Below are 24,316 nucleotides of genomic sequence, written 5' to 3'. Positions count from 1 at the left end.
ATATTTTTGTTGTATAAGAAAAAACAAAGACATATGAATCAGCCAAATCCCTAGCAATGGCGGCCTCACCTCACTAAGGGCTCTCTTCCAGTCAACCGTCTCCTCAAGTCAAGATATTCGTGCCATAGCAGATAAACTAGAAGAGTGTCACCTACGTGCCTGCTGTGTGCTAAACCAACAAATTCCTACCTAGGGAATGGATGGTGTCATGGTCTCACAACAAAAGATTCTGAATATCGTGTGAAATGGAGAAGAAAAAGGAGGAAAGCGTACCTAGGTTCCGGCGCTGGCTGAGGAAAAACCGAGAAAACCATCGATAGGAAAACGCTCAGGTTGGGCCATGGCTCAAGGTAGAACGTCTTAGAGGTCGGGGAGGTTGTGGTGAGGTATGTACGCTGGCGCATCCCTTCATTAGGTGAGATTAAAAACCAATAAGGAAAATTAACATGCAGTCATCAGTTGTGTCTACTGTCAGAAGTGCAGTTCTCGTAAACCATTGACTATTTAAATGGTGAGTCAGGAGCTGGCACTATTCTGAGAATTCTATAATGAGCACAGACGTTTTGTTTTATTAAGCAGTAATAGCAATACCTGTATGTAATACTTTACATTTTTAAAATAATTGATCACAATAATATTAATTCAATTATAAACTAATTAAAACAAAGAAATAACACTACAAAAAATCTAAAAAATAAGATCCAACTTACAAGAAAAAAGATTTTCTTGTAAGTTGGATCTTATTTTTAATCGACATTTAACATACTTTAAGAAAAGTTATTTTACGCTAATAACGACACGAGTAAAAGTAATTGAAAATACAAGTGCTTATGATGTCATTGCGTTATAAAATTAACACGTATAAACTTTAACATAGAAACGTATTTAAAAAATGTTATTCCCACGTAGCATAAATGTCTACACATGTTTTAATTACACATAGTTTCTTACTTCTTTAATTACTCCCAGTACAGACTACTAACAGCTTCCTAGCATCGCAACTGGTGAAAATCTCATTACACAAGAACGAGCGTGTTTTCCTCACAAATGATCTTAACCGGTCGGCGGAAACCTTTATACATAGCCTCTGCCCTTTTCCTCGAATGTTCATTAGTTTTCCAGGATGTTGGCGTTCACAGTACCTCTTGATTCGATACGACGCATCGTCGCGATATTTTAAAAAAATATTAATAAGATAAGGTAAAGAAATAAATTGCGTGTGTAACGAGGACATGAGGACAAATTCAATAATATAGATAAAATATGCGTCGCGTTTTTGTGTCGTATCAAGATGTGAAACTGCAATCGAAAAAAATAATTTTAAAAACCCCACAGATAAGAGTATTGATCATCGTGCTAGCGTGATTTCAGGTTTAAGACAAGTTCCAGTCAAATATCTGTACATAATTCGCATCCAATAATGTGCACTAGAAGTTAAGTCATCGCTCTGTCACTAGTGGATGAATCTCCAAGATTTTCTCCGTGCTTCATTCCTATCAAAACCAAACGGTTACAGGTTATGACGTCCTACTTTTCCTAGCTCATGCCAACAATGATTATTCTAAATGATGATTGTTATGAATGATAATAATGAATAATGATAATGATAATTCAAGACGCTTTATATTTTAAAGTATATGTCTAAGACATGGGTCGTTGATTGTCCACAGCGGCCGCGGCAGTGCTTGCCGGCTGCGCACGCGACACTTGCCTAAACGGTAATCACTCGTAATTACAGGTAATCTCGCTCCATGTAATCCATCCATGTAATGGATATCTCATTTCTTGGAAACTGTAGTGCAAGAATTATTGGTAAATCGCGGTAACTAGAACTACTTCTAAATTAAATTATTAATTTTACCACATTCATAATCTAGATTACTGAACCTTTCCATACATACTATTTGATGATAATACCTCAAGTCTAAATCGTTGAGGGTATTTATTGCACAAAATGCAGTCCCTGGGCAACTAAATATTATCGATACAAGTAAAATGCATTTTGTTGAAAGTTATTTAATTGCTTATAATGTATTTCATATTCAAGGGAAAATAACACATATATAAAACTGACTTACTGTACATTTTATACTCGTGCTTTTAAGAGCACGTTATAAACAATACTTAATCACAGTCATCAATTCTAACACAGTCATAAACTGAGACAACAGTCGTAAAAGAATCTTAACTTTGGGATAAAACAAATGGCCGTAAAATCTGTTATTTGTGCAAAAATCCAAGATGGCCATCACACCGGACGTTATTTCAAGAGTCCGACCCGACATACTCGCGTGACATAAGTCTGACTTAGATTAAAAGGAACAATAAAATGTTTGGGATACATAGCCTTATCTATCAGATAAGTAGGTATTTGTAAGATCAATAAATCGTAAAGTTCGCTTCGCCTCATAAAGTGTCAAAAGTCCGACGTAATTTGCCTTGAACACAGAATTTAGAATACTATGTACCTAATGTACAAATATTTCAAGTGACGCAGACTCAGTTTGAGAATTAGCATTTTGAAAATTAGTCTGCGTCACTTGATTACCCATTTTTATGGATCGAATCCTAATGCCCAAACTTACTGTACTAAATCATAGGAAACTAAATTTCCAGGTAGATCTATACGTGGGCAAAAGATATGTAGGTTGGTACTATTAGAACAACGGTAATGTGAACCACTAAATACTTAATCTTACCAATCATTTACTAACCATAAAGAACTACGTACATCATTTTCGACAGTGAATAATTTGCCATCCCATTCTCCACTTAGTGATCAGCCTAATATAGATAAATTGAAGAGGCTCTCTCAGAAATGGCACATAGTTCGGATAGACACGTCCATGCAATTCCCATGTGTACAGCGAGGCGGGCCCGGGGGTGAGGTATGCCGGGGAGGAGGGGCGGGGGGATCGCTTGTCGGACGGCATTCCGCGCGTGAGTCAGCGGCAGTCGTGTGGTAGCTAGCTGTCAGTGGACATCAGATGACCAGGGGAAAGAATATAAACTATTATTATGAACCAAATAGAAAAAGAATATATAAAAAAGATAGGCTAACGATTCGACGATGTCTGTAGTTAGAAAACTGTTCATAATAAACTTAAACTATTCATAATACTTATCGGCAGCAACTTGAAGCTTTCAGACTCGAGATAAAATTGATGAAAGGATTATTTTTATCATGTTAATCTAGTCCATATCATATAATATACATTTATACACACATTGCAAACACACACATCTGTTCTAAAATATTTGCAGGAAAGCTTAGCAAAAATCAAGCCATTGCGTACTCGGCAGAAGAATTTGACTTTTACAAGCTTTTATTTAGCTTTTATTTTTCTGTCTCGTCTTTCTGTAATCAAATCTTGTAAGTTAGTTTTCATCTCCTTTGGCTTATCATAGAGTGTTTATTTTTTCCATGTCGCTTCAGTTTCCATTATAAGGTATTATTATGATAAGCATGACGTAGTATACTCCCAGGATCGGCCACCAAGGAGGAAACTCCTAAGGTTTATTATGCCGTATTTAATTTTTATCTATGATGCGCGGTCATGATTTTTTTCACACATTTAATACAAAAAGATCTTTCTAACGACTATGGCAAGCTTAATTCATAAATGACATTTTTGAAAAAAAAAATGCAAATGTTCTCGGTATGAAAGGTAATCATTATCTTCAGAAATATAATTAGAAACCGTAAGTAAATGTTTAAAATCAAAGGACCAAGACTCGCGTTACCAATTTGGCACGGTCTGCCAATTACAGGCAACAGCCGGAGGGCGAGGCATTAATTAGAACCTTGCAATTAAGTTGTTCTCAGGGTGTAAACACATCGGCTTTAACTCTGTGCTCTCATTTCACAGGAAATATTATAAAAAGTTTCGAGACATGACAGAATTTAATAAATATACAGGTGCAATCTCACTTATCCCACTCATTCTCGATAATGCTTGATTGAATAAGAATAAGTTCACAAATATTAGGTATTCCAAATTAGTATAATAGTTTTGAGATTGTCGATTGTTGATTTCGAATGGGATAAGTGGATGTTAATAGATATTTTCCCAACTGTGGGGTAATATAATAAATGTAATAAAAAATATATTAAAGGCACGTGCCAGTAACCTACCATGTGCGTTCGATGGTGACCATGAGGAATCTCGCTATCTCCCGAGGAATGCCTTATCAACCGGCCACCTAAAGCAGTTCGCGAGCTCGTCTAGTCTACGGAATGCGTGATCCGCTGCCAATCTATTCATTACATCTAGTGAAGCCCACTAAGCTACTTTTAAACTATGCCAAGCAATTTGCGAATTTGGGACGCTGTTGATGAAAGTAAAATTCGGCATTTTGCTTTCGTTTATGATTTAATTATTTTTAAATTGGTCGTTTGTCTTCGTGAATATTTTATTTTCCTTTGTACTACTTGACTAATGCCAAATGTTAGTGCTCTGCTCCGAAATTTACATCATAATCCCAAAAAATATACAAACTACGTATAGTTTGATGTCTCTGAAACATATTTACATGTTTGGAATACATATTTGTGTACCTAAAAGGAATAGAATCGTAATATCTGCGAATAAGAATAATATTATTGCAATCAACAACGAAACGACGCAGTAAAAAACGCATCAGACGAGTTTAAAATTAAAGACACGTTTTTGAGAATAATTCCACATGAGTCATTCCTGCGCAAATTGCAAAATATAGCAATAGAATATGGAAAATATTCCAAAAGATCGTAAAAATATCATTTGTTTGACTAGCTCTTGTGTGCACAGTCCTCTCCTTCAGTTTACGGCTGCGGGAGCCTCCTCTATTTAGTCACGTCACGTCACGTGTCACTGCCGTACACATAGCCAAGCTGAAATTGGGACATAAAAGTATTCCGTCTAGCGGTGATTATTATTAAAAGTTTTTTTAATTTATTTTCGAAATAGAAACAATGCTAAAATTGTTCTTACAATCAAATTACATGACTGAGAGTGGGTTCAATCGACGTCATGGTCTGTGGGTACAACTCACCTTAAATTTGGTACGCTACTACTCTCTTAGTATGCCGAAAATGGCATAATTTATCGTGACTATTGATACAGTCATCATAATATTATAAATATTGGCTGACCACAACGCTTCTAAACAGTTTCTACCGGGCTTTCCGTTAGCGCCAATGATTATAACATCCAAAGTCCATATTATAGTATAAATGATGCCTGATTCAGCTCCGGAAAACCCGCTGAGCAGCCGACCGTGACGTCATTGCCCACCTTTCGAATTTAATAGGTTAGATTTGGTGAATCATTGTTTACTGAATATTATACTGTCATACTGATGTTGGATTAATGTATAGAAAGAATAAATTCATGCTATGATGGTCAAGTTTTAACGTGGCTGGAATTCTGTCAAGAAAACATTTCATTTGATTGACTAGATATTTTACAACGGCGCGTGTCGATGTCGATGAGGCTCTTGATCTGAATGATCTTCTAAAGAGGTCGATTCATTTAAGATATTTTTATCTCTATAGATTTGTCGATTTCTAGAGAAATATACATTTAAAGAAAAATATGCGTCACTATATATTATATATATATTAACGTCGTAAATATATATATATATATATATATCCTTACCACTATATATAAACTTACCAGCTATTGCGGCAGCAAAGAGTCCGCTCAGTGCGAGGAAACAGGCCGCCACGCCACTTCGCCTGCAACAAACAAACACACTTAAAGTAACTATTGAGGAGCGGTGGTCGAGTGGACTGAAAGGTCCCACATTAAAATCCTACTCGCTATTCTCATTTTATTAAAGGAATATTATTATTTAAGAGAGCATTAATATAATGGAATTTAGGAAGATGAAGAAAAAGAAGAAAAAGCCATAGCTCTTGTGTTTGTACATTTGTACCTATACCTTACTCCTGTATAGTTTGGTTAAATACCTATATTATAGATCAACGGTGATGAAAAACAACATTTAAATCTTCAACTAGCCACGCTATTTGTAATAATTGTTATTTATAATCGCGTCAATACATTTGAGTTTGATACGTGTTCCATTATCTCGATCGACAAGTAAATCGCGCAAATAATTTTCTGTCATTTCCACATATCGGATCGGAGTCCGTGCCCGTCGGAAACCCATCCTTTTCAATAAGGACCGTGTCAGCAATTCATCATGATTCGCAGGGCTGCCAGTGGTGGACCAAGTGGCCAGTAAGGGCAATAACTGGACATTTACTACATGCATGAATGACATGACGAGGCAAAAGAAATGCCTTACGATCGTAATCTAGAAGACCAGATGAAATATATATTTTTGCGCAGACTCGTGTATCGGCAAATCACTAATTTTTACTTAATATCACTCATCAACAACTCAGCCACATAAGAAACTTCCTCGCTTAAAAAACCAAAATAATGTTAATTCAAACTTTAGTGTTTCCGATACTTGATTATGCTGATGTGTGTTATCCGGATCTCAATCAGGACTTTCTCAACAAATTAGATCGTCTCATGAATAATTATATTGGTTTTATTTTTTGTCTTCGTAAATATGATCATATTTCTGCGTATCTATCGAAGCTTAAATGGCTTCCTATCCCACAACGTAGACAGCTTCGGCTGCTCTGCACTCTATTCTCAGTTCTTTTGAACCCTCAAGCTCCTAATTGTCTTAAATGCTGGTTCAAATATATTTCTGACTCCCATGAACGGCAGCTTCGTTCTTCCAACTCGCGCCTCCTTTATATCCCCCTTTTCCGGACCTGTTTCATGGCCAATTCCTTCGCTCTCCAATCTTCACGACTCTGGAATGCTTTGGCCGCTGACATTACCGTCTTAAACAGCAGATTGTTGATGATGTTCATGCTCATCTTTTGAACTCCTTTTCCTCCTGATTTTCTCTTTTCTGTTTAGCTTTTATGTGTATATATTTATATATATGTAGTGTTATGTATATATGCTTTGCTATTTATATTTTATATATGTAGTTATTATTGTATTTTAGTATGTGGTAGTACTTATTTGTATTTAAGTTATTTTTTGCGCCGCACAACTTTTCTCTGTTTCTCCTAATGGTTAGCTGGGAGAGAATGCTTATAGCATTAAGTTCGCCATTTGTTTATAAGTATGTTTTTACTTGGAACAATAAAGTTTTATAAATAAAATATATTTTTGTATTCTAAATTTTTGCATTTTGTTTAATAACAGGAACATCAAGATGGCGTCAAAAATCTCGTTTGAACGGTAAATCTTTCTTCAGTTCCATGGTATCCATTGGACTAAAATTGGGCATTTTGTAACCCCGTCCAGTCACAGGCGGGTGTTTGCCCAATACGCGCGCGACCGCTCATTTTCCAATCGACCCGAATAGAATAATCGGCGCCCATCGGCCATCGTGGGTTCCGTGTGAAAGCTGATAGTAATAATACACACTCTTCGCTTCGCCAATCGGCATCGTGAGTGATGGTGAGACATCCGTCCAGTGAACGTTGACACGGCGCGAGGGGACAGAAATTCAATTTCCAAAGTTCCATTTTTGAAATGTATGACTGAAATATAAGTGAAAGAAGCGATTTTCATTTGTTTTTTATGTTATGTACAATAATAACAATTTTATAGCCACAAATAACTCAATCATTATACAATTTTTTTCCTCTATGCAAAATATCGTATCAAAAAAGTATCTAAGGCTGTTATACCTTAAAATCTGAAAGGCAGCAAAAACAGTCCCAAAAGGGTTAACGTAAAGCAGGTGGCCGGTCGTAAAGCCACAACCTAATTGTACAAGGAGCAAACGCTTGTCTTCCATACTATCTGCATTCCATGACATAAGTAAACGTTCCCAAGAGAATTACACCGGTCAGTTTGATCGTTACAAATTAGTTTGAGCTATTTACACTACTTGTCCCCAGTGACTAACTAGTTACAAGTTATGATTAGGGTTGCCACCTGTACTTGGAAGTCAAAGTATTGTACGTCAACTTGGGTAAGTACTCTACACTTTATGAGGAAAATTAATGATGCAAAAATACTTTTCATTTTCCGGTATCAAGTAAGGTTGGTCATAAGCATTTTTTTTATAATACAAAATGTGTTGCCGAATAGACAGGTTGTCAGCCAACAACGCCACTAAAGTGATTGTTTTCACGAAATCTGAAAAAAGGTGGCAACCCTAGTTGTGATGGACAAGTGGCAAGTTACCTCGTTCCTTTGATAATTAATGAATTTTCATTTGAAATTAAAGCTTCATGGCTTTATTTTTATTTTATGGTAAATTTGAACCAGGTTTCCTCTTAAAAAATATACCTTAAATTTAAATTCGGCTGTGGCTTAACAACCCGCCGCTTGCCTAGGTACCGTCAACCTTCTTTCGGAATGTAATTGCTGATTTTCAGCTCTCAAAGCTTCTTATTATTTATATGAGATTCATAAAAAGATATTATAGACGACCTCGGTGGCGCAGTGGTAAAGTGTTTGCCTCTGAGCCGAGAGGTCCCGGGTTCGATCCCCGGTCGGGTCATAATGGAAACATGATCTTTTTCTGATGTATTTGTTATAAAATATAGTATCGTTGAGTTAGTATCCCATAACACAAGCCTTGAATTTACTTTGGGGCTAGCTCAATCTGTGTGAATTGTCCTAATATATTTATTTATTTATATTTATATGTAATGATTCTATTGTCAGGAACAGCACGCCTCAATAATTTAGCCTCAATAAATTAATACATGTTTATTTCCAATCAATTAGGTAGGTACGTAATAAACATGTATATGTTTTCCCAAATTAACAATCCATTTTATTAAAACAAAACATGCAAATCTTATACAAAACATGGAAACTTTATATCAAATTATAACGATATATCAAAATTTGTTAATCAACTTGCTAACTAACCTAGTTTCCTAAAACTAACCCCGCATTTGTGGGGTTTGATGAACAACTCTATATTCAGCTCGCTCGAGAAACTATTAATGGCATAAATTGACATTTCGTGGGAGTAATTTATTTCTCTATTTTAAAAATAAACTTTAAAATGTTGAACATTGGGCAATAATTTTACAACCTACCGTCTGCCTGATTTGATAGAGCGCCTGTTTACTAGTTTATGAAAACAAAGCCTCAAACAATGGGGGGATGTTTGTGTTGCTGACGACAGTGGCGCCGTCGGCGGATAACTAAAACAATTTTCACCTGTCAGTGTTGCCGATATTTGTTAGCGAAAACAATTTGTCTTTATTTTAGTTTCAAATATACCGTTGTAACCTGCTTTTAATTGAATTTTGCAGGTCCACTTCTAAATTGGCTGCGAGTTGTATAACAACGTACCTAATCATTTTGTTGATAATGGAGCCTAGAAAGATGAGCTCATCTTGACTCAAGCTTTACACAAACTTTCACCGTCAATAAAAGCCTGTGTAACTGTTCTTATCATTCACTCTAACCCACTGAATAAATCCAACAATGGAATCGTTCTTAATTATCAAACTTTAGTTAAGTTAAGTTAACTTGAACATATTCAGAAAGTTAGGCCACTTTTTACCACCACGTGGTGGTAAAAAGTGACCTGATTTTCTGAATGTATACATATATTTTGCAGTAGGACTACAAACTTGAATATTGTAAAGACCACTGATGGAATACATTTAAAGAAATTAAATTAAAATAGAATGTATATTTTTTAAATCTATTTTTTTTAACGGCTTTTATCTAAACAGATATGCCAGCCCTGGAACATACTAAAATACAATATGAAAAATCGACTGGCCAGACCTTGTGCCAATGTCGGCTGTACGGTACCTGTATGATGGATGGCATGTGCAAACATAGACATGTGACTCTGGCCGGCTTCCGAGAAATATTGCCTTTCACTCACATTCAGTTCAGCTTACCTATTGTCTGCCGTCGACTAGCCAGACTGGCGATCTGACCCGACTTTATCGTATAATTTATTTTTTTAGAATTAGTATCTTATAGACATATTACATTAAATTTTTAAGAAACCCCCGCCTCCTAAACGTCTATTCAAAGATTTACAGTTAATTTTCGGGTTTACAACACCTTGTCATAATTATATGGGTCCCAAAATGAGGAAACCTCAATGTGAGTCACAATCTCCCCAAATAATCCGGCCTAAACCGTACTTAAAAGAATTTTGAGAATCTCATCTCTGCATATCCCGGTTGTATTCGGGGCTGTGAAGCTCGGGTTAAAAAAACCCCTCAAAAGTTTGAAGATTCGATTTAGATTTTACAATTGACCTGCTAATGTTTGGTAACAACCGGCCGCCCACCTTTTTTGGGAATGCTATTTTTGCCAATCAGCTGCCTAGGCTGTGCGTCTTGCGTCGAACTTTTTGAGAATTAACTGGGAAAATACAGGGCTTCCCCATCATTGGCTGTGAGCCGTGAAAGACCAGTGACAACGGTGCAGTTGGCCAAATCACCGGGTTGCCAGTCTGAGAGCGCGGCGTTGACCGTGCACTTAATTGTTTATTATCAGTTCAGGGTTGCCAAATATGTGAAAATAATTCAGATTATACTTTATTCTGACTAAACGGATGAAAAAGCCACAGATTAATACGCTACATTTATATGATTGTTAATTGTTTTTGCTTAAATACGGTAATAAATAAACTCAATTAAAAATATTCTTAATTTATTTATTCTTTATTTAATCAAAATGACGAAGATAATCTACTAATTTTAGTTCAAGACATTCAGTTGAACATTTCACCAACGTGTCCCACAATTCTCAATTTGCTTTAAAAAGCAATTTAAACATTTTGTTCGAATTCTTCGTCACATTCCGAGCATAATCATAAAATTCCATGAGACTGGCAACCTTACGCAGCGGTGGCGTCTCCGAGCCGTCAGCGGAGCGCCAGCCGGGACGGGGCAGGAATGCGGACCCAATCACTTTTTTACGATTCCACGATCGCATTAGAATTGCTGGTTTTTGCTCGAGCCGACGACGCAAGAACTACCAGTTTGTTCACCCAAGGCGAAAACAAATATCAATCGCTAAGTAATCCGCCCGGGGCAAGGACCTGGAAAATAATTGTAACGATCGATGGTACTGTTGTCCGTATACGCATCTGCCTTCCCATTGCGTCGCATAAACATTCATACTGGTATATGCAATTATTTCGATTGTATTTTCTGCGTCATATATTACTTCTTACACTCAACGTATGGCTGTGGGGAATCTATTATGAATATTAGTAGATCTTCAAAATAATATAACTGAAGAAACACCTAAGGTAATTGTCAACAATATTATTTCGGCTCCCGAGAGCCCAAGATCTAAAAGGACCGGTTGAAAGCGGCTTTCATTCAGCACTTCCCCGTTTGGTCATAACTCGTCTCATCAGATAGATTATAATCTACAATTATAATACAATATATTGTATCCCATATTTATTTGACATCGAGTGTTAACAACTAACACTGTTATCAGATCTTATTCGTCGCACGAAGGCATCTGACATGACTTACGAATACCGTAATCTATTGTCAATAGACGCATACACAAGGTTTCTGAAAACTACTATCATGAGTCAGATTGAAAGGAATACTCATATGGAACGATTAACATCCGATATTCCCAGATCACAAGAGGTTACGGAAAACACAAAATATCTAGACCTGCAAACATCCCATGTTTGCAGCAAATGTTCAAACATCGGAAACTATACTATGACATTCTATGTATGAAAACACACAGTGGTACAAATATTGATTTGCGAGTCTCACGGCTTTTGAAGCCCGCCGGAATGAATGTGTCGATCAAACACAAAGACACGTGACCTAAAATTGTAAAATTTGCAACCGTCATAGCTAGACATTGCTTATCCTTATCCTTTCCTTATATACATATTATAAAATAAAGTCCGCTTGTTGCTTCTATCTGTCTGTATGTGAGTTTATCGCAAACTCATCTACCGGACGGACTTTTGTACGGTTTTCATCAATAGATCAACATATTTTTTACAAAAATAAACACGACTGCCATCTTCTGTTCATGAAATAAATAATATTTTTGTTGTCACCTTTCAAAATCAAAACCCTTCATTATAATAGTTGGCGGAACAATCACCCAATTAAGACGTAAGCCAATACAAAATGTAGCCCCGAGCTGCTTATGAATTTACTTAATTATATTTACATACGAGTAAATCAGAAACGCCGGGCGCCTCTGCGTACAAATAATAATTAATTGCGTTACACAGTTGTTCGTAGACACTACAAGATTGAAATGATAATGATAGGGTTATAAATTAACACTTTCAGGACATAGTAATTGGATCGAGTACGCAAACTATAAATTATAAAGCAGTCTGTTTTAGCCGACTGCGGCGAATACAATAAAGAGTTATTTATGCGTTTCATCTGATAGAATATCAATAATCAGATACATAACTGTTTTGTTAAAATTTTATATATATATATGTATATATATATATCTTATCGGCCTTTTTGTTGTATATAGACAAACAGATGAAGCAATAAATTGTTCGGAGCAAACCAATCCATCTTTCGACGTAGAGGGAAAAGACTCCTATCTTCGACATTTATCATTGAGTTTCCGACAAATTGATTTAGCGATGGACTGAGTTCCACGTAAAACTCCAACCAACTACAAGTTATAAAATAATTAAAAACTGATTATTATTGATTCCACGTGAAGGAGAAACGAATAAACAGATTTTGATATTTTTGTTCAGATTTGTCAAAGTGATAAGGTACTTTTTATTCTAAATTCCCACGCGCGTCGGGGCCAATAGTAAATACATTACAGCAGCAATAACAACAGATATTAATAGATTATCAGCATGACGTCACACTGTCACACGTGAGCCTGCATTATCTTGTCAAAACAGGGTTTAATTGAAACGAAAATAAATCGAATATATAATAACATGACGTCACTCATTGTTCAGTCGCGGTGGACAAAAAACAGGTGCGTCGAACGTGAGTATACCTGTTTATTCGTTTTGTTGTCGATATGTCAAGTCTAGTTGAATTAATTAGCAATATATTTTTTCCTTGTATTCTAAGGGAGGATGTCGCGTAAAGAGACTGAGTTAAAAATAGCGCGGGAACAGAAAATAAATATGTTTATTCAAAATAATACACATACATAACATACAAAAGAGGGTAGGGGAAAAAACTGAAAGTTTTTATTTACAAAAAACGTGAGCTTTTTGATAATGTTAAATGACACAAGATTTTTTAACTATGTGAGCTATTATCTGTTACGACAAACTGCAATCAATAACTATATATTTCTATCCGAAAATTAGGAGTTAGTACATAATAATATATTCCCAGCGAATTTCAACAGCTATGTATTCGGCAACGTATCTTATTTCCCCCCTGGGAACTCCACAGAGCTGAATACTAACAAGAACGTACTTACCAAGTTCAAAGCAATTTCACTAATATTCCTGTGATATATAAACTTTATAAACCATGTAATGTACCATACAATATAATGTCTGTGTGCCAGACATTATTTGACACATCCCAACTTTATATTATATGCGAAAGTAAGTTTATTTATTGGCTTTCGCGCTATATCTACTCAACTTGAAATGTCTCAAGAATACAAGGAATTTTTCCCGTTGGAAATTCACGCGGTCGAAGCAAGTAAAAACTAGTTTTATGTATTAGGTGGTACTTGTCCCTTATCTACGAGTTTGATACCAAACTACGCATACTGACACAGTTTATACAACAACTAGATGGCAAACTTGACTTCAAAACACGTGAATAGAACAAAGCCAATTATCATTCTTGCAGACAATCATATGAGCCTTCAATGTTATCCAAATTAGACTCAACGAAACACTAAAGGATCAGGACTGGGATCTACCAAACATATATACTCTCAATACAGAACTAGTTTGTTCATCAATCTTTGCACCACTCAATTTTGACGATGCAGAAAAACACAAAGTATTTTGTCTAAACGACAGTGGGCAGGTTAAAGACGAAGTTAACTGGCCCAACTTTTATTTAATTAAATATAGCTGCTGCCTGTAAGGAAATGAATGAAAGAGGATATAACTATCAAATTTAAACAAATTGAGGAGTTAGATGAAAGATATAAGAGCGAAGTATTTTTAAAGCAGAGGTGAAGACTTGCACAGAGTTTAGGTCGATTGCGATTGCGTTAGAACAGAGAAAGAGGCCTGACTAAGAAAATATCTTATGTATGTTATGTACAAAACTATTACACATGTATTATACTTGCTACAATTTTAGGCATCCTAATCTCCACAACAATTCCTGTCTTGTCGGAAAGCATGTCCGGAGAGAATTCGAATGATGCGCCCCGTATCACGTTATAGCAAGTTACGCTAAGCCCTGTGTGACTCACTCAAGTATTCACAACATTCTCGACGTCACATCACTTGCGTGCCGAATACTGTAGTGACAAGAATTTGCGATGATACGTCTAATATACATCATGTAATACTGCTGAAATCTAAATAACTGACCAAGCGAGCGAAGCCAGCGCGGTCTACAAATCAACTTGGGACAAAAATATTTTTTTTTGTATGTATTTGTAATGTTTGTATTTGTAATGCGATTGATTACTTTTGAACCGTTGATCTGATTTAGATGAAATTTAAAAGGTATGTAGGATCTGTTAATAGATTTTTAAGTCATTAATGATTTTAATTTAACCGAATTTCCACCGCAGCTCAACGAAATCTAGTTTGCTGTCATAGCTTTTCTTATCATCGTCGACCCATATGCCCGGTTCTCTATGGCACATTGAGGAGTGAGGCTAGTTCTTACTTCACTGGCTCAACGATCCAAAGAAAATTTCTATTTTGTGCCACTTCTTGCCAGCTCCCTTCATAGAAGGCATCAAAGTCTGGAGTAAGACTATTAAAAAAAAGTTAAATGTAACCGCTTGATAAGACAAACTACTCTGTTTTTTAGCGGTGTATGGTAATGATGCGGGCCGTAACGAGCTTGTCTGTCGAGGCATTCTCATTATCCTGTAATGACACGTAATGGAGACGAGCAAAAAGGCAAAATAATGATGCGAGGATTATGAGATCGTATGGCTGGCTTTTTACTTCGAGATACTACTAATATAAGCGTGCATGTACGTACATACATAATGTATGAAATATTTAACTGCAATTTCTTTGCATTTGTCAGAGGGAGTAAAGATCCAGATACATTTAACTTAGATTGTTAAAGACATATTCACAATTTTTTCCTATTTTTAAAAATTACACCTATTATTGTGGTTATAAAGGATTTAAAGTCAAAAATATGTTACACATAAAATATTCAAATGCGGTTCAAAACAATGACAATACATAGGATTACGCGGGTGTTACTTTTGTAGTTTCATGAGCACACGGAAATAATAAAGATAAGTACAATCAATACTACCAAATCATTGTCCTAATTATATCCTAATAAGAATTAGTCTATTTCTGATGTGAACGCACAAAGCGTCAGAGTTCAGGGTCCACTTTTCTACTGTTTCTTTTCTAAATAACGGTCTTCGGCATCCAGTAAAATAATTGGTGTTATGCGTAAATAAAAATAAATTAACAGCCACCGCTGAGGACAGGATTCGAACCTGCGCGGGCAGAACCCATTGGATTTCAAGTCCAACTCCTTAACCACTCGGACACCTCAGCTGTGCGAGTGTCGGTGAATAAAACGGCCAAGTCGTAAATTTGTACTTATTTCCATTTACACAGTTGTTTCGTCGCGCTACAGTTTTTTCTGAATAACCAAATACAATTCAATTTGAATAAAATAACTACCTACCTATATAATTTTAATATATGTATGTAAATATAGCCGAAGACGCTTGAGCGGTTTAATCTCCGCCAGTTTGAATTAAAAAATCACCCTTAAATTAATCGTAAATAAAGTAAGTATTCGTCATTCCAGTACACCATGGAATACGACTCGATGCCCAGCATCATTGTTAGCTGGCTATTCTTTGAAATATCCCTTCAGTTTTGCAACATCTCTTCCCTTCAGTAACATAAAGAAGCCAGACGCCCCAGGACATAAAAATGGTTTGAATAAAGTCTACGAACTGTAACATACAGCCTAGTCTATCTATACTACACGTGCTCTATCGTCCCATAATGGCGGCTCCAAGGCTGGCAAACCAAACAATGTTGAGTCAGCACCGAGGCACGCCGGATGATCGCATGCGCTTCTTTTGCCACTTTTTTCTTCATTTCAAGTCGAACTAGTTCTTCTCAGGGCTGGCCCTGAACCCACGAGTTGAATTGTTCCGATAATTTACTTTTTGATTAATGATTTCCCCAACAGGTCACTTGGTAACTAATGCAAATTCCGTTTATCGATTCAACCAGCAAGAAGTTCGGCACACATGAATTTGTAGAGATACAGTTTGGGGCAGAAATCTGGGGAAATATTTAATTGATTTAATATAATTAGATGACTATATTATATATTATACTCGTACAAAAGATTACTATTATGGATGTTTATCATTAACAAAGTGTCACGTGTGGCAACCCTTTGTTATGAGTGGATATAAACATCGGTTAATACACATTATTATACATAACGTCTTTGATGCTAGGGTTCCTGGCCCTATTTTTTTTTTAATAATGATGTAAATTCGTCCTCCTTATTTTTAATATATGTATAAGATCTATATTTTTGTTAATTGACGTCTTTGGAGAAAAGGCTGCGGTGAAGTTTGGTGCGCCGCTTGTTCTTTACCTGCGCTTTGGATAGACTTAGTTTAAGTAATTTTTTGACGTCAATAAGTGATGTATATCATCCTAAATTGAATAAAGAATTTTGTATTTGAATTTATAAGATTGTTATCTCATCGGCTAATACACTTCACTACTACTAGTTTCAAATTGATGCCTGGTGTGACTATGAGGACGTGACATTGAGTTCACCCATCAATCCACATTGGGCCCTCGTAGAAAACCATGATCTATCACGTTCATCCATAAGGAAGAATATTGCTCCATTAGTGGACACATGGAAATAGTTAAGAGGTTAAATCTATATGCTATAAAATAATCAGTTAATTTTATCAAACAAACAGAAGAAGTGATTAGTAGTTATATTATAATATATAATTTCCTCTTTATATTATATATAATATAATTATATATAATAATATAATTATATATAATAATATAATTATATATAATAATATAATTATATATAATAATATAATTATATATAATAATATATAATAATATAATTATATATAAAGAGGAAATTTGTAATTTGATAAGTTTCAACTGCCCCATTTATTTAATTTTGAAACAAATACAAAAAAGTGTTTTTCATTATCATTGAAAAAGAATTAATTATGAATTTATTTTAGATTTTATTGAAGCTATACATATACACTCTAGAAATAAAGTATTATACTATTCTCTCTGTACAGTCAATGCTCTATGCTCGAAATATCATGAATATTTTCACAAGTAATTCCTCCTGGCTCACTCAGGGCCGGACTCGGTACATCTGGAATAGTCTTGATATATAACATAAGTTAGGAAGTACTGGAACAAATTACACGGGAGATAATGGCCAGGGCCGGACTGAGCTCGCCTAGTCTTTGCAGTGTTGGTAATGAAGTCACGTAGCCAGTAAAACATGGAGGTATTCGGGTTTATGGTCAAGTTTTATGTAAGTATCGCTTTAGTAGGATGGCGAGAATATTGAAGATTTTAGAACGGTCTGGGTGTGTTTCGAACGTCTAACTTTTTAAATATAATTAGTAAATTATGTGGATGATACACTAATCGCAACCACCAGCTGACGACGATTGAAACTGCCAAAAATTCTTATACACATTAATACCATTTTAGTAAATTAAATAAATAAAATATCAAAATTGATTCCGCAAATAACAAAATTCATGTAGGTAATGCGCCTGCTTAACTTCACTAGTCGTCAATCCAGTATAATCTTCTTCCAACTTCAACAAATATTACAACAATTATTGGTCAAACATTTTTTATCTTGATTTTTATTAACAGGTTAAGCATTCATTTCTATTCGTATACAAAAAAGATTGAATACCATTCCACAATCTCTAGATTTAAGACCATTTCAAAATTGTGCATTTACTTGCAAACATAGAAAGATCATCGAATGCTCGATCATCGAACTTGTTAGTCAAAGTCTCAGATGTTTTAGCGGAATGAGATTTAGAAGATAATGCGAACGGCTTCACTCGGATTGCAAACACTGCAGGCTGGATTGCGGCGAGATGATATCGCTTGTGTATACGTAACAGCTCCCTATCTCGGAAACACGGAATTGGGAACAATATATCGTATAGAAGTACCTTTTTGGCTTCCTGTCGTCGTCTCATAAAAGACGCGCAATCTCTGAAGGTCATTAGCTGCATAATACTTATACGATCAATTGAATCGAAATTGTGTTCGAATTTGAATTTAACATACATACACATATTATCACTCCTGTTTCCCATGGAGGTAGGGATCGAATAAACATGTTTGCTCTTTAAGTACGTTGGTGCGTTATATAGTAACATACCGCTGCTGAGCTGTTATACATATGTGTAGTACACACATATATATATATATATATATATATATATGTGTAGTACACATGGAGAGATAGACATTTTCATATAAAAGCAGCTCAGCAGCGGTAGCACTTCTGTTTTCCTCATTATTCAATTTCTGTGCTCAGAGCTAAATCGAAAGGATTTTATTATATTATGCAGTATGCCTCCTTCAAAATCGCTGTCCACTGCACTTCAAGTATATTTACATAATGACCCTCACTCGGTGGTAATAGCGTCGGATTTGCAATGAATTACGTTATTCTGATGAAATGTTGACTGTACTGTCTGTGTTTGCAAAGGAACGGAAATTAAGATTTGGCTGTGGCGGAGAGATGTCTCCTTTTTCTGTTCGTAATAAAAAGACGTGATTTATCATACATATTGTAAAAAATTTGTGGTACCAAATTTTACAAATACGAAAGTACTGAATGTTGTTCTTCTTAGGTATGAACCTATCTATAGAGGATTTCCATGCGGGTGGAGAAAATGTGGGGAGATGGTGGAAGTAGCTGGAAAAACATTTAGTTGACTTAGAATTGACTTCGCATTCGCATTTAGAGAAAGATCAACTACATTTGTTTAATGACATGCTTCTAATCTACTGACTCATTATCAGCCACGATGATAGCGAATACGTTGCTTGCTTTTCAGTTTTTTTTTCCGGGTTTTATTCAACTATAACTTAACATAAACGCTGCGTTTATATAATCCAAGTGCGATAAGATCCTTGGAGTGTACTCGTATGACATAAACATGTTATTTCTCTCGCTCGCGGAAGAAGGTTGCATCCCACCACAAGCGATGCCGCGGTCGCGAGCTAGTAACCCTACACGCTCGTAACTCGCCCATTGACCACAGACTGCGCAATTATATTGTACTGTAATTGATACCGCATTATGTCATACGAGACCTAACTGTAAGTAAAGGGCACACCTAGAAGAAGCTCCAACGTTGATAATACGTATTATTGCAATTATTCTGAAATGTTATATCTCCAAATATATTTTAAATATATCTTACGTCAATCATTTTAAATTATATAATATATAGTAACAATAATTTTCGTTATTAAATAAAATTACTAAAACTTACTCATTCAATAAACTTGTCCTACTTGAGCCATTAAAAGTTATTCACTGACATTATCTAAATTATTAAATAGTATCTCGATGGATGTGGCATGATGATGGCGCAGGTTATAAAGTTGGAAGGCGCGCCAAAGTTTGGCTAATTTTATGTTAAGTTTAAAATATTTTCACTTTAACTACACTGATGTCAAAGATCAATACAAAAACTCAAAACTTAGTCTATTTTCCAAAACAGTTTTTTCTTGAACCAATTCAAAATTTCCGGAGCCCCAATTTTTTATGTACCGTCAACCGCCGATACCTATAGAGGACCGTGATGCCGTGGGTAGGCAGTTTGCAATCTGTTTTCACAGATTTGTGTGCTACTGACTGTACAATGTCTCTCAGCGAACAAAAAAGACATCATGTAACATTTCTTATGAGAATGACGCACGGATTCAGTCTCAGAGAGCGCACAATAAATATTGCATCATTATCGTTTTGGTGCTGCGCGGAAGAGGAAGCTCGCGATGAGAAGTTATGTTACAGGCGGACAATGATAATAAATATCACACGGACAGTCACCTGTAAGTCATGTCATCCCTCATGGTCCTGTAAGCGGCTATCATAGCAATAAAAATTGCATTGTATTTGGTTAAAACCGTTGATGGCGGGTAGCGGAGAGCGGAGCGAGAGGAACATGTAAATATAATAATATACAAGCAGCCCGACCCGGCTTTGCTGGGGTAAAACCATCAGAAATGATACACCTAAACCTTCTTCAGGAATCACACTATCGTTTGGTGAAAGCCGTACAAAAATCGAAACGATGATATTTTTACAAGTTTTTTCCTAATTAGTGTAAAGGTAAACTTAAGGGAATACCCAACGAGGGCGACCATTGGGCGACCTCAGCTGCGCGCGCGTAGAATTTTAAACAACCGTCCGTTTTCCTTTCGCAGCCCAACCTCGGCCTGGCAATCGAAGATGATTTTTGTATAAGGCTATTTATTTATGCTTGAGGACAGTTGTGGCCAAAATGAGACTCAAAATATATTGTCAGAACAATTTATTTGACTAAAATGTATGTGAAGAAAAATACCGGAAAGCGATGTAAGAATAGAGAAAAACAGAATGTAGCTCTTTTCATTATTGGGTCAAGTTTTGATTTCTTATGAAGAAAATGACTTTGCTTAATGGAGAAGGTATATACCCTCTCCAGAACATAAATAAATTAAATAACATCAAACACGCTATTACAACTCGTATGATGTAATGGCGACGCGGAGCCGTGATTCCATCAGATTATACAAAACTCTATGTAATTGGGACCTTCACTTTCTTACATTAATTTCTATTGCCTAATTTAAGTATTAGTAACAAAAATTTCCATTCAATTTTCTTTTCTGAGGCAACTGCTCTGAAATTGAATTTAATACGATTAATGTTATCAGATAACTACGTGGGAGGGTGTTTTATTCATTAGTTAATTCGATATATCTTCAATATATACATTTAATATATCTTCTTATTAGCTTCTTTTCAAACTTTTATATGCCTATTTCATATTTTGCAAAAGCAACCAAATGCAGAACGTAAAATTTTACGGAAATAATGTGATGAACACCTTTCTGTAGCCACGTTTTATGCATAGCAGGCAACGCCCGTGTGTCCCCTGTGTTGCAGGCATTGATAGGCTGCGGTGACCACTTACGGGTGCCTGTTTTCCTACTTGGTAGAATAATAAAAAATATATTGATTGATTGTTCGAAACTCTGGTCTTTTTCAAAAGGGACATGGCCTGAATTGAAACATTCACAATACTTATTACAATAATTTAGTTTTGAATCACCTAATTTAAACAAACAGGAAAACATGGAAAACCGTTTACACAATTGAATTAGGTAATGATGTATTCCCATCACAGCTGTGGAGAGGACATACTAGAGACAGGAAAACCCTGGCGGAGCGCTAGAGCTTCCGCAGACGTGACACACATCATGTCTTGAGGCTGCGGAGGTGAGTAAGGAGATGTTGCAGGTACATGTTGAAACGAATGAGGTTATTACGCGGCATAGAATAGATTTATGCAGAAAAAATGAAACCTCCGCGAATAGAAACAATACCAAATCCATACTAATGTGAAATATCGAGTTATGATCTTTGTAATTCGATTGCGAGGAAATTAACAATAATATAATAAATAAGCAAGATGTAAGCGCCTGTTTATCTTGGCCGACCAAGTTACTGACCACTTATAAGCTGACTAGACGAAGTTTTTACTATTTGCTCAAGAGCATTTTACACTTGCCACGTCCAGATGTGATCAGCGTCATCCCTGAATTTCTATCGTTCCTTACGCCACTACAAGCGTGCTAATCTACGAATCTATAATTAGCACAGAATACCCATTCCTCCATATGAATAATTGGGAACGTTAATAAGATTGTCATTATGAATCCTAATTACTAATACAAGCCAACACCTACACATGCGTAATGACGGGTTTAGGTTCACTATACAATTTTAACATTTTGAGCACAAAACACCTAAATATGTAGACGCAATTTTTGTCCTTCATATACCGAGTTAAAATTAGATAATAGTTTTATTATAATTTCTGTAACAGAGCAAAATGTAAGTATGCAAATAATGAAGCCTTTGAGCTGTCAGTGCACGGACGTGCGCGTGCGCAAACGTAAGAAAGTGAAGGCTACTCCAATTTTACTTTCCAACTGTCACCCGCGATTATAAATAAGGATCACACATCGCTTGCTTTGTATCGAATTAATGCTAGCTATTGACGTTTACGTAATATTCTAGAAGGAAGTGAAAATTAAAATCCATGGTACCTTCCAGCACAAAATATATGAGGTGAATAAAGTCATAAACCGGTCTTTTATCTTAAATAATAATGCATTCTACTTTTTTATATAATAAAGTATTGTGTACAATTATCCCATGTACGTTATTTAAAATAATAAAATAATAATATTTACATTTTTTGAAAAACATAATGAGTAGGACTTTTACTACTTCATAACATAGCACAGCGTAATGTTCGTAGCACTCTCGTAGCGCGCCCGTAGCACCCCGTCGCCGGGAACACATCAATGTGTTTCATTATGAATTTATTTCCATAGCATAAAAATATATATACAGTAAACAGCACACTAACCTACAATTCATGGCATTATCGTCCCTATTTCTGCGGCATAAAGATCCCACAAAGTAACCTGACACTATAGTCTACTATACTTTGTCAGTTTTTATTCCCTTGTTAACTTTAGTTTTCTTTGTTTTTAATCTATAATTTCAAATTTATGGGAAATTTCGAATGAAACGTAAATTAGTATTTTTAAACACATGCAATATGCAATAGTAAACAACGTGATGAGATGACTGGTATAACGTAAAGCTGTCTGCGGTCGCTCGGACGAGAGTCGGGAAAGTCCCCACTTTCACCGCCCGCGTCCGTCAACCATAGACAGGGTAATGTCACCTGTGATTGGCTTTACTATTACTTTATGAGTATACTATGTTTAGAACACATTATTCCAAGGAATAATTATTATAGTTTAATGAGATTTGTCTATTTTACAGCACATAAATCTATTTGTAAATGCGAAAGTTTCTTTATGAATAATTTATTTAGCAATAAATTAATTAATTTTATTGCTTTTTTCGACAATAATTGAACGCGTATTCATTAACATAATGGATAAAAAACGATAAACTATTTCGATTCTGAAATGCTATTTAACACAAAATTACTTTCCTATTAATTAACCCCGAAATAAGTAATATCTGCAAATTTTAACAATACGAGTAGTTGTACCTAGTGAGACTCCACATTAGGTACATAAAAATATTAATGATTCTAATTTCTTATCAAGATTAAAATCTTTACTTGTTTAAATCTTTACTCAACTCGAGTTCAGTCTCGCAAACACGCACGCTCTTTTGTGAAAACGAGCAAAAGCGGAATACCGGATACCTCGGTTACGCAAATTAAAAGTTAATGAGATATCAAAATCTAAGACAACATTCTTTATTTTAAAATATTTTTATAAATGATACAATTTCTTAATATCCTCCGCAATCTAGACCAAGGCTCGGTATTTATCTCTTGTTTTCATGAACAGCATTGCAACACGAGGCTTGCTGTGGGACACATGATTCACAGGTATAAAATCTATATTTACAGTTAATATAATTTATAATGATATTCGATATCCTCGTATTTTAAGGTTTTCTATACTTGGTATTTTATATGTTCGCCCAAAAATAGCTAATAATAAGCATTACCTAAATCATAAATATCATAAGATTAGGACATAAAGCTTCCCATATAATATTAATGCAGGGTAACACCTACTTGACTGTTCGCAGTTCAGCAGTCTTAACGTGATTGACAAATACACAAAATTTGAGATTTATGAAGAAGATACCTTGTGCCAAATGCATATTGCATACACAATCACATGTTCACCAACTTCGACAAGTGCACACGACGTCATCCGCGAATAGCAAATAACTGATAAATACATATTTTTTGATGTTAGTTTCATAATAATATTATAAGTATGTCATTTGTGATTAGCATTTTTTTATATCTGTTTTCTGTTATCAGTATTT

General features: G+C 35.5%; 1 protein-coding gene and 1 non-coding gene across 2 annotated transcripts in view; both read right to left on the bottom strand.

Moving 5' to 3' along the window:
* The window catches only part of LOC128683482 (uncharacterized protein), a 47,249-nt gene that overhangs the window by 12,731 nt on the left and 10,202 nt on the right, over nucleotides 1-24,316 (bottom strand). The window contains exon 2 of the mRNA XM_053769170.1: nucleotides 5,661-5,722. Within this exon, the coding sequence (XP_053625145.1) occupies nucleotides 5,661-5,722 (62 nt within the window). The remainder of the gene's footprint in view (nucleotides 1-5,660; nucleotides 5,723-24,316) is intronic.
* On the bottom strand, nucleotides 15,612-15,693 carry TRNAS-UGA (transfer RNA serine (anticodon UGA)). The gene has a single exon. It is a non-coding gene; the product is annotated as a tRNA-Ser (tRNA).

Source organism: Plodia interpunctella, chromosome 3, assembly GCF_027563975.2.
Source record: "Plodia interpunctella isolate USDA-ARS_2022_Savannah chromosome 3, ilPloInte3.2, whole genome shotgun sequence".
Lineage (NCBI taxonomy): Eukaryota > Metazoa > Arthropoda > Insecta > Lepidoptera > Pyralidae > Plodia > Plodia interpunctella.
This window is presented reverse-complemented; position numbering and strand designations above follow the sequence as displayed.